This window comes from Lipomyces doorenjongii (genome assembly GCF_038497915.1).
Source record: "Lipomyces doorenjongii strain NRRL Y-27504 unplaced genomic scaffold V1508scaffold_2, whole genome shotgun sequence".
NCBI lineage: Eukaryota > Fungi > Ascomycota > Lipomycetes > Lipomycetales > Lipomycetaceae > Lipomyces > Lipomyces doorenjongii.
In genome coordinates, this window is record NW_027118069.1 from 564,250 (window position 1) to 575,289 (window position 11,040).

General features: G+C 46.8%; 5 protein-coding genes across 5 annotated transcripts; 3 read left to right on the forward strand and 2 right to left on the reverse strand.

Moving 5' to 3' along the window:
- Window positions 1-68: 68 nt before the first annotated feature.
- On the reverse strand, window positions 69-1,220 carry V1508DRAFT_453308 (uncharacterized protein). The gene is made up of 2 exons (XM_066942539.1): window positions 784-1,220; window positions 69-726 (listed from the first exon to the last, which is right to left on the reverse strand). Exons 1-2 carry the CDS (start codon window positions 1,146-1,148, stop codon window positions 273-275), a joined length of 819 nt encoding a protein of 272 aa, XP_066798883.1. The 5' UTR covers window positions 1,149-1,220; the 3' UTR covers window positions 69-272.
- A 196-nt stretch (window positions 1,221-1,416) lies between these two features.
- Window positions 1,417-3,616, forward strand: V1508DRAFT_408935 (succinate--CoA ligase). Its single transcript, XM_066939083.1, has 4 exons — window positions 1,417-1,562; window positions 1,953-2,006; window positions 2,073-2,145; window positions 2,206-3,616. Exons 1-4 carry the CDS (start codon window positions 1,479-1,481, stop codon window positions 3,324-3,326), a joined length of 1,332 nt encoding a protein of 443 aa, XP_066798884.1. The 5' UTR covers window positions 1,417-1,478; the 3' UTR covers window positions 3,327-3,616.
- A 213-nt stretch (window positions 3,617-3,829) lies between these two features.
- Window positions 3,830-5,194, forward strand: V1508DRAFT_401791 (uncharacterized protein; the record flags this gene model as incomplete). The annotated part of the gene is made up of 7 exons (XM_066938441.1): window positions 3,830-3,900; window positions 3,976-4,194; window positions 4,256-4,517; window positions 4,559-4,669; window positions 4,712-4,761; window positions 4,902-5,016; window positions 5,123-5,194. The coding sequence occupies 7 exons, from the start codon at window positions 3,830-3,832 to the stop codon at window positions 5,192-5,194; spliced, it is 900 nt and encodes a 299-aa protein (XP_066798885.1).
- A 1,190-nt stretch (window positions 5,195-6,384) lies between these two features.
- On the forward strand, window positions 6,385-7,233 carry V1508DRAFT_429910 (serine hydrolase FSH; the record flags this gene model as incomplete). The annotated part of the gene is made up of 3 exons (XM_066941901.1): window positions 6,385-6,420; window positions 6,492-6,746; window positions 6,796-7,233. The coding sequence occupies 3 exons, from the start codon at window positions 6,385-6,387 to the stop codon at window positions 7,231-7,233; spliced, it is 729 nt and encodes a 242-aa protein (XP_066798886.1).
- A 1-nt stretch (window position 7,234) lies between these two features.
- V1508DRAFT_408945 (uncharacterized protein) lies at window positions 7,235-10,979 on the reverse strand. Its single transcript, XM_066939084.1, has 5 exons — window positions 10,315-10,979; window positions 10,091-10,252; window positions 9,879-10,034; window positions 9,716-9,827; window positions 7,235-9,663 (listed from the first exon to the last, which is right to left on the reverse strand). Exons 1-5 carry the CDS (start codon window positions 10,769-10,771, stop codon window positions 7,443-7,445), a joined length of 3,108 nt encoding a protein of 1,035 aa, XP_066798887.1. The 5' UTR covers window positions 10,772-10,979; the 3' UTR covers window positions 7,235-7,442.
- Between the last annotated feature and the right edge of the window lie 61 nt (window positions 10,980-11,040).

Here is an 11,040-nt window from a genome sequence, read left to right on the forward strand (position 1 = left end):
CACAACTCACAATTTGCCTGCAAATGTGAACCAGGGGTATTTACGTTTACCCGGACCTGTCAACTTATTGGGAGACTTTATCCAATTAGATAGTGCACCACAGTGGTAACATTGATATATCTATTGTTACCTTGCGTAGTTCTAGAGGCCAATATACAGACAATCATATACGATTATCCTGACTCCCTCCATTGTATGCCAAGTCTTGTTACAAATCGTATGCGGACAATAATGTACAGATATATAAAACCATCGATATCGGCCCAAGGAAACTAACCTTCCGAGTCTGCTTCAACAGATTTCTTTTTCTTCTTTTTCTTCTTTTTCTTTTGTTGCTGCTCTTGTTTACGCTGAATCAAATCATCTAGAACTGAAAGCGTTTTCCGTTTTTTTGCAAGACTAGATGGGAGTATCGACGTGTCATAGCTGCCTTCCGCAGCAAAATGTGTCTGCGATGGTGCAGGTTCATTACGCGCTGGCAATTTAGAGCCATGCTTGGCTGCAGGGACGTATACGGCCGTGGTTCTGCTTTCCTGATCGTCACCATCCTCTACGTCCTCTGAATTTGGGGATTTGGAATTGACTTGTGCACGTGCATCTTCCGCTCGTCGCTTATGGATCTGTTTTTGCATGAATTCAATTGTCTTTCGTTGTCTGAATGCGCTCACAGATGTTCCGATGGATGATTCTGCTGTGTTGGAGGGCGCTGGCGTCCCTATTCCACCACTCCATTAAATCAGCAAAACCGATTTATTAATCGAAGCAGAGACTAAAAGCACTAACCTTCCAACTATTATAGTATATTTCTTTGAAAATTCCTCGTCCTCATCATTGGCTGAAGTTTCATTTTCACTGGACAATACTACATCGTCATTTCCTGGTACTTCCGCCTGTTCACCGTTTTGTTTCGCCGTCTCCTGTCTGATTTCTCCTGAATTTTCTCGTTTACCCCCTTGCTCTTGTCGTGTATCCGCTTGATGCGTGTAACCGTGAAGACCCCGATCAGAGCCAGCAGCAGTGCGAGAACCATGGTTTTTCGAATCTTCTGTGTCGGTTTGGTCAGGTCCGAGCCAGGAAGCGACGAGAGCGCGGGCCTGAGCTATAGAGACGGCAAATCGGGAGGCGAGTAGCGCGGTCTCAGAGGCCATGTAACGATCCCGTTGGTTGAAAAGGTTGAAATCTCGTAGTGAACTTGTGTTGGCTGGACTGGTCGAGACAGCAGCGCGCAGTAGCATAGGATGAGAAGGATAGTGACTCGCTCAGGGTTCGGTCTATATCCAAAGTTTGCGATGAGCTTGCTGGGTCCAAAGTGTTGGTCAAACACCCGCCGCCGAAATGACCAGCTGCGGCACCAAGCGCGCCAAAAACCTAACTGTCAGGCAGCTAGAAATCGCTCGGCTCGTCACTCTCTCCAATCTTCTTCTCATCTCTCCTTTTCCCTCCCCCACCAACCATCTTCATCTATTCAGTCCTAATCAATGCTTCTCAAAGGTGCTGCTTCGCTTGCCGGAAACCTCGCAACTGCGTCCCGGACGGTCTCGCGCGCTGGCGCGCTTAGACAGGTGTGTACAACCCTTCGTGTCGCTTCATGTGAGTTTGTGTCGGCAATTTCGTAACAATCGCTTTCCTACCTTGATTCCATATATTTCGAGTCATTCATAAGAACGGCACTGATACGCTGGATGTTACTCTTATGGAAAGTGAATTATCGGCTTGTGTTGTCCAACTGGTGGTGTTGTTGTTATCGTCGGATGAGTGTCGGAAGTATCTTCGGGTGCACGTATACCACCGGAAAGCTATAACCACTCGTCCCAGTGCTCATAATCATCATGTAAATGACACAATCGATGGTTATATTGATAATTAGTTATACAATTATCGATGTTGCGTTCTATGTTATTGCCGGGCCGACAAAATACATGAGGTTAAAAGAGTGAGTCTAACTGTGTTAGCAAAAACGATTCTTGTCTCTGCACGAGTACCGGTCTGCCGCCATTCTCAAAGAAGTATGTTAGAAATTGATGCCATTTTCGTTGTATTTGAAGGCATGGGTTATTGACGCAATGAATTAGTATGGCGTTCCAATCCCTGATGGCGATGCTGCGACCACTCCCGAGGAAGCTGAGAAGGTTGCCCAGAAGCTTGGTATGTTAATACATCTCAAAATATTCAATTGTTCGTAAAATTATATTTACAATTGTGTAGGAAAGGACGACATGGTCATCAAGGCACAAGTTCTTGCTGGTGGCCGTGGCAAGGGCACTTTCGACAACGGTCTCAAGGGCGGTGTTAAATTGATTACATCACCAGTCGAGGCCAAGATCTATGCTGAGCAGATGCTTGGCCATAAACTCATCACCAAGCAGACCGGTGCTGCTGGTAAGCTCTGTACGGCCGTCTACGTCGTCGAGCGCGAATTTGTTCGTCGCGAGGCGTACCTTGCTATCCTCCTCGACCGTACCACTCGTGGCCCTGTCATTGTCGCTTCCAGTCAGGGTGGTATGGATATTGAGACTGTCGCGAAGGAGACGCCGGATGCCATCTTCTCGACTCCTGTGGACATCCACACTGGCGTCACTGACGAGATTGCCTTGAAGGTTGCTCAGGCACTCGGCTTCTCTAATGCTGCCACGCAGGAGGCAGCTGACACCGTTAAGAAGCTCTACAAGGTATTCCAGGAGAAGGATGCCACCCAGGTTGAGATTAACCCCCTCTCCGAGACTGTTGACCGCCGCGTTCTTGCCATGGATGCTAAGCTTGGATTTGACGACAACGCCTCGTTCAGACAGCCAGACGTCTGGAGCTGGAGAGATACCACTCAGGAGGATGCTGATGAGATTGAGGCCGCCAAGTACGGTCTCAATTTTATCAAGCTCGATGGTAACATAGGATGTCTAGTGAACGGTGCTGGACTCGCAATGGCCACTATGGACATCATCAAGCTGTACGGCGGTGAACCAGCCAATTTCCTTGACTGTGGTGGTGGTGCCACTGCGGAGGCTATCCGCCAGGCGTTCGGTATCTTGCTGCGTGAGCCGAAGGTTACTGCTATTTTTGTCAACATTTTCGGTGGTATCGTACGTTGCGACAACATTGCCAAAGGTTTGATCGCCACAACCCAGGAGATGAACATCACCGTGCCAATTGTCGCTCGCCTCCAGGGTACAAATGTCGAGGAAGCTCAGCGTCTTATCAGCAACTCCGGCTTGAAGATCTTCTCCTTCACTGACCTCGACGAGGCCGCCCAGAAGGTGTGCCAGCTTTCCAAGGTTGTCTCGCTCGCTCGAGAGATCGACGTCAATGTCTCTTTCGAACTTCCACTGTAAATTGTGGATGTATTTTGGATGCGATCGGATCCTGATGTCCCGTTTTGCGACTCAGGGGTATATGCATAGCATACTTTTGTTATTATATAGATACAACCATGTATATGAATGCGGATTAAATCGGTTTTGACAAGGATAGAGTGTCTAATCAGAGATGTAGCAATCGTTAGGAATCTTTAAATCGTACGCTTGTACTGGTCCATCCAGAATTTTTTCGCAAGAGCAAAAGAGAAGGTTTTGTTGATGATCAAAAGTCTCTACGTTGTCAGCGATAGCCACTACACAAACCTTATTTAAAACAATAACCATCATGGTGGACGTAGTTATAATTACTATTTGCAGTTTATCATGTTGTTTTTGCATGCTTTTTTTAATAGGAATGAGTTTGAATTGTTCGCGCCAGATGTGGACGAAGGCATGAACTGAACCTCTCTTCTCACTGTCGTCATCAGTCGGGCCCTCAGAAAACACGCCAAAGTGACGAAGAGCCAGCAGGGTGCGCCATGTCAGCTACAACAAAGAGAGCTCTGAACGGCGGATCGGCGATACCTGTCGCGCACGAGGCGGACTTCACGTGCAACAGTCTTACCACCTTCAGCGACCGGACGGTTGAGCACCTCAAGAGGAGCTATAAGAACACTACGCGGAGTACCGCTAGTTCTACAACCGATGTGTCAAGTTCCATATCAGTTACTGCGTCGATGCTGGATGAGGCCGCTTATTCGAGCTTTGACAAGGTGCTGAGCCTTTTAAAGGGCAATTCACCAGAACAGAGATTTGATATTCATCTCTCTTATCCTGAGTATTTGAAGGTGGAAGAGACTTGGTCCAAGATAAAGGCTGACGCAAACATTTCAGAGGATCGGAGGTAATAACCTGCGATGTGCATTTATATTTGGGCAGTAATATCCGGGCTTGTCGTACAATAGTCACGCTGAGACAGTGACTGTGGTGACTATCCCAAGGTCTCTCCATGAAGTTGCCCCTTTTGAGCTCAGACACCAGACCATGACCGGCATTGAGGCATATCTCATTAGTCACAGGCCGGAAGCGAGCGGCGAAATTATAGAAGTTGGATCTACCACTATAAAGATGTCTGATGGCAACTATGCGCATGGCGTGAAAGATGCAGATGGCTTATTTGTATATAGTGGACGTGGTGTCAGAGATACTGATACCGTCGTATTTGAGGTCGGATTTGGTGAGAATTACGCCGCGCTCTGTTGGGACAGGACATGTGGATCCAAGGCGATCATGTTAATGCTTGCGTATTGATATGTCTTAAGGAATCTCCACGGTTTCGAAATCCCACTGAGCGATATGAGAATTTGCAAGATCTCGCAGTCGAAGAAGAAGGATGAAGGAATATGTGGATGCAGCCGTAGATCCCGGACGCCTTATATTACGGCCAGATTAGATACAAAGCCACATATGGGTCGGGGGCTTGAGAGAAGCATTCATTGAATTTTGGCGAATTGACAGTCATGTCAGAGACGTGAGTAACAAGATCATGATTGTGGATAGGCAGTCTTGCTCAAATAGGTGTTATTTTTAGCCACTGATTCGGCATCTGAGGCCTTGTGAAAATCTTCCATCTACGATTGGCTTTCGCGTAAGTGACTTTTACTCGAATAATGCGTGGGAAGCTCTTGGCATCCCAGATTATATTATTCCGTTCAATGGCCCAAATGTACTTGAGGAGGCTAATGTCAGCCATGGTTTTCATGGCTGGAAGGAGATTTTCAGACTTCATTGCACAGTGATATCTGCGATCGCGTGCGTACATCGAAAGTCAGTTTCAGCGGGTTGTTTTTGTGAGATTATTAAGGGAATGTGCTCGTCGGGAGGAGCTGCGTGGTGGTGTCTGATTTATTTTGAGCTGTTCTTCTACTTTCGTGCTCTGTTCTGTTCTAGAATCAGAATAAAGTTTTCTTCGTTCCCACTAGTATAGTTCCTCGGCACGAATAACGGAGCCGCTTTCGAGATTTTTCTTATGGTCCAGGAACGCGAATTATTGAATATTGCTCAAAATTGCCATTCGGCTCATTATTACAAACTGCTCATGGATGTGTTGAAGGCAAGTTCTTCGACAGATAAGGTGCATCACCCAATGTAGCAGTAACACACGCCATAAGCTAGATCGCCATTTATGTGTTGTTTGATCTGAGGGGGGATGAAGGACAGAATCGATGGCACTGTCTAGAAACTCCATATTCAATTGTAGGTGTCCATTGCCGCACACTACCTAAACGCTTGTAGGGACAGGGTGTTAGAATGACAACTGTATTCTCATCCTGGATACCTTGTATATATCGCTTTGAGAGCTCGATCCGAATGCGGCGGGTTTCGGAATGCCTGCTTGTCAATAATGCGCTCGAAGCCATCGTACGCGACAGAGCTCGTAACATTTGTTCCGCGTCCAGAACATTGTATAATCGCTGTTGTTTTGCGAGTTGCATCCATCGGACTCCTCTGAATATTGGCCTCTACCTCTAGAACGAATGCGCCATAAGTTAAAGTCTAATTTCGTATATAAAGAATTCTTGAAGACAACTTCATGGAGCAGCACCTAATAATCTCAAAAATTTAGATTACTCAGCCTTCGAACTCTCCTATACCCCAGTACAAGAAAGCCGACTTTCAATGACATGCTAAAAACTGTCCTCGGCTCTCGAGCAGCTCGGTGTATTGCTGTCGCTAGAATTTGCATTCTTGTGCCTTCCCTCCTCGAATGACTATGGCAATTGTTTTCTATGTGTGTAGCGCAATTGTGTATATTGATACAGTAAGGAGAAGCTAGCTAGGTCACTACATACATAAAAGCTTGCATGACTGAAGTGTAACTTTCGTACTCAAATTACGCTAACCATTTTGTTTTGTAATCTTCAAGCCGCTGCCGGTCGGATTTTTTTTTTTCGTTGGGAGGGACTCCCCACGAATTCAGTGAAAGCCGCCGGGACCTTCCGAGGTCCACAAGTCGAACTAATCGTTACTATTCAGATAGAGGTGGCAAATCGCTCTCACAGTCCTATAGACGACATATACCACTTCTTCAGAAATGGGCAAAATACTATTCTTACACGGGTACACACAGGTATGACATTTTATACTCGGCATATGGAAAGCAGTTCGGCTGGCTGACCACACTCTCTCGTCTCGATACAGTCCGGTAGTTTGTTTTCTAAGAAGTCAGCCGCATTGAGAAAAGCACTACAGAAACTTGGGTTTACAGCTAGTTATCCGACTGCTCCTATAAAGCTTGCACTTCCTGATAGCGCTGATCCAGAGGAACGCGCGCAACTAGAAGGCCAGGGTATAGATGATGAAAGCTGTGGGTGGTGGGTTAAGGACGAGGAGAAGCGAGAGTATGTCGGACTAGATAAGACGTGGGCGTATTTGGCAGAGTATATCAAGGAAGAGGTAACGGTTCTTGAATGCCAGTTTCCCGCGTTAGCGCTAATTGGTGTAGGGACCTTTTGATGGGACAGTTGGGTTTTCCCAGGGCGCGGCACTGGCTGGCATGTTGTGTTCACAGATCACGAAGATCGCGCCTGACCATCCGCCTTTCAAGTTTGCTGTCCTATATTCCGGGTTCCGGTCCCCGTTGCCTCAACATAACTATATTTACAATCCGCTGATTTCTACGCCGACATTGCACATATTGGGGTCACTTGATACGGTGGTATCTGAGCAACGAAGCAAGACGTTGATTGATGCATGTGAGAAGGACATGCGCGCCATATATACCCATCCAGGAGGGCACTTTGTTCCTAGTTCAAAGAACTCGTTGAATACGGTTACGGGATGGATATTGACTACCATGAAAGCTAGCGACGCAAAAGCAACTACAGGTGATGAGGACGGATGGGAAAGCGATTTTGATAACATAGGCCGCGGGGACATATAGAGTTCATGACATTGTATATATTATGGCTTGGAAGTTAGATATTACATAGAATATGAATTGTTGCGTAATACAAATATTTAGACTTACATACTAATAAACAATAAATTCGACCAAGACCAATTCACGACCAATTCGCTATCAGAACATAAACAAAAGCACACCATGACACTCCAAACACAATTCCGGCAAAAAATTAATGCTGGCATTCGTCAAGCCATCGTAACTTCTGTATCGCTTTCTCCTAATTTGGTTTTCAATGAAGGCTTACCCAAAAACTTATCAAAACGCGCCATGACCGCAGATTGGGATGCTGCAACCTCCTTGCCTAATTCCTCATTCTGAGTAGTGAGCTCTTCGATTTGCAACTCCGCCGATTCCAATTTTATCCGTAAGTCTGCGATCGTCGTCTTAGCCTCCTTGAGCTTCTGTTCCGCAGATGCTTTTCCAGCGCGGGCAATGTCAGCCTGTTTCTCCAAAGACTCTACTCGTCGAGCACTTTCCGCGATTGCTAACTTGACCTCCTCGACTTCGGCGTATATTTCGTCGTGGTTTTCATATTCTTCTAATTGTTGCCGGAGGCCAATGATCTCCGCATCTGCTGCTGCCAAACTAACCGTCAATTCGGCATTCTGGTTATGCACTTCGTCAAGCTGCGTTTGAAGCTTTGCCATCTGGCTTTGGACAAGCTCGGCTGCTTCCTTCTCAGCGGTTAGCTGCACTCTTAATGTATCAGTCTCAGCATTGGATGATCCAAGAATCCCCAATTTCTGGTGCACATCGTCAAGCTCTGCACGTACAGACTTCAGGTCAGACTGGGTAGACTGCAACTCCAAGCGCGCAGCCACCAATTGAACTTTATCAGCCTCTCCCTCCGCAACCTGTTCCTTCAATTGTGATGTCTCATTCTTCATTGCTTCGATCTCAGACTGAGCGTTCGTCAGCTCCGCCTGCAATGCATCTACAAGTCCACTATCGACCAGCTTTGCCCTTTGCAAATCCGTTGCATCAGTCAAACTTGGCTCGAGCAATTGCGATGGCTCCAGATGACCTTCCTTCAAATCACCTAGCTCTTTCAACGTATAATCTCTCTGTTTCTCAACATCCGCAATTTTCAACGACGCCTCCGACGTCTGAATATATACGTTCTTCCGAACCTGCTCAATCTCTGCCTTCATCGAAAGCATCGCTTGAATAAATATCATATCCCGCGAATCATTTCTCGACAGCGTCGCCTGCTCGAGTTCAAAGTGAGCGAATTGAGATGGCGAAGAAAGTTTGTACCCCGCTTGACGAGCCAGGAGCAATTCAGTCTCGAACCACTTGTTCGCACGACGCAGTCTTTCCATTTCTGGGATCCCATTGTCCATATTGGGAGGTTCTGATAACCCTGACTTGTGGATTGCTGGTTCGGTCTCCTTCGGGCTAACTACTACAACTTCTTTCTGTTGTTGCACTGGCGATGGGGTCATAGATTTTGACTCAGTGATATTCTGGGCAGGGAAGTAAGCAAAATTTTCCTTAGGCGACGCTGGATTAGGCGTCGATAAGATAGAGGTAGGCTGTGGGCTTCTTGTAGGAATCTCATTTCCATCAATATCACGAAGGGGCGAAAGTGGGCGCCGCTGTAAAGCAGCTGGTGGCTGCCTGGAGTGTCGAAGATCAGGTAACGATTGCTGCGGCCTAGCTGCGTGAACTGGCGGATTCATACGTCCGCGCATATGCAGGTCGTAATCATCGCGTGCTATACGCATGCGATCATAATGGTCCTGGTGCCGCCCATAATCAGTGCCATGAGGAGATCTCATTGGAGGGTGAGGAAATTGAAGTGAGTTTGCAGTCAGTTTCTGTTGCGGTGAGCCACGGTGAGATTGGCCATGTGGACGCTCGACTTCGCGCGAGAATGCCTTTCGTGGGCCACCATTCGTGCCCATTTTCTCATGATGAGGAGCATTGGGTGTCCGTTTGCCATTCTCGCGAGGCATAGTAGCAGGCTTCGCATTTGGCCTATCAATTTCCGTTGCCCCTTTTTCGACCGTCTCTTCTGCTGGATATCGTATTCTCGCAGTGTCGAGAACAAAAGCCATTGAGTGATCCTCCGGGCTACCAGGTGCGGATTGGCCCCCTAAAGTAAAGATTTTCGACCCAAATGCTGACATAGTATGTCCATACCTCGCGGAAGGCGCAGGCCCCATATTTTGAAATGTATACCAGCGATTGGTCGTAAGTTTGAGAGATGCTAAGTTGCGTAAATTGGTACCGTCCGCCGATCGGCCACCAAAGATGTACATAATATTGCCAACAATAGCAGCTTTGTGACATTCACATGGCTTCGGAAAGTAGCCCACACAACTAAGTTGCTTCCATGTAACTTCAATTGGGTCAAAACACCATGTGTCGTTATAACATTCTGAAGAATTCGTGCCACCGAAGCTATTACATGATCAGAATGCACGTTCCAAACTTCAGCCACTGAGACGCTTACATATACAGCCTGCCATTAAAAATTGCGGCAGAATGATTAGTTCGCGTAGGAGGAACAACGTCTGAGGCTGGTTTAATGAGTTCCCATCTCGATTCTGTAGTGGCCCCTTGAACTACTACCAGTTAGTTAATTGCACCACCCCATGGAAATGGCCATGCCCCACCTGTATTCAAGTCGAAAGAGTAAAGATCGTTGAAGAAATTATCGTCGAACCGGCCACCAAACACGTAAAGTTTTGATCCAATAATATTCATGGTGTGTCCGTACCGAGCAGGAGGCCGTGGCCCCGTAACGATAGGTTTTGACCATTGATGCGTAGCTTAAATAAGTTAACCGAAATTTCACATGAGTAGATCTCTAGCTGGACTGACATACAAGTATTTAAGAAGTATAGATTATCATCGATTTTTTCCTTGGTGCCGGGGTACCGCGTGTCGCCTCCGAACACGATAAATGCATTTCCAACAAGCTCAGATGCATGACCGTATCTTCCACTGACGAGATCCGCGACTTGTAATTGACGGACGGTGTATGTATCTACGCCGGTTATTATGCCAGCTCTACTATACAAAAAGACCAATTATAAACGCGTCACTTACCAAGTTCAATAACCCACAAATCATTCTTTGGCGTAGAACCCTTCAGTCCACCAAACACATATATCTCTCCGGTTTTTGAAGCCGCGTTACTGCTGGAATGGCCATATCTTGGAAACGGATATGAAGGCCCTATTAGTTGCCGCTGTGACCAAGGATAGTGTTGCAACTTAGTTTGCGCAGAACGACTTTGCTGAACTACTTGCTGTCCCTGTTGAAGTCCGTGCTTGCCACCGTTAATCGGGGGCGTAGTGCCTCCACTATTCCTGGGGCTGTTCGACTGGTCATGGTGCAAAAACCCGCGGGCGTCTTGCGATAACTTGGGCGTCAAATTACCCGCGTCTTTTTTGTCGCCGTTACTTCCCGTCAATAACAAATTCGTTCCGGACGAATTCGTCGGAGACAAATCTGTCTTGTTTCGTCCATTATTGCCGCGCTTCCGAAGGTGTAGGAAAGCCATTGACGCGTTGAAAAATTCGATCAATAAGCTCTCGCGACGCGTTCCAGACGCGACGAAAAGAAAACACCCAGTTTTTGGATATCAAAGCTGAACCGATTCGAATCAGTGACGCACACAAAACAAATCCGAAGACAATGTCGAATTGAAACGTGCAAAATTCACGAGAATGGTTATAAGAAAAGCCTGCACAGGACTGAGAGGAAGTTGGGGCTTCGTAAAAATGGTAGGGGAGTCTACACGAAACGTTCACAAGCACAAACAGCCCCAGT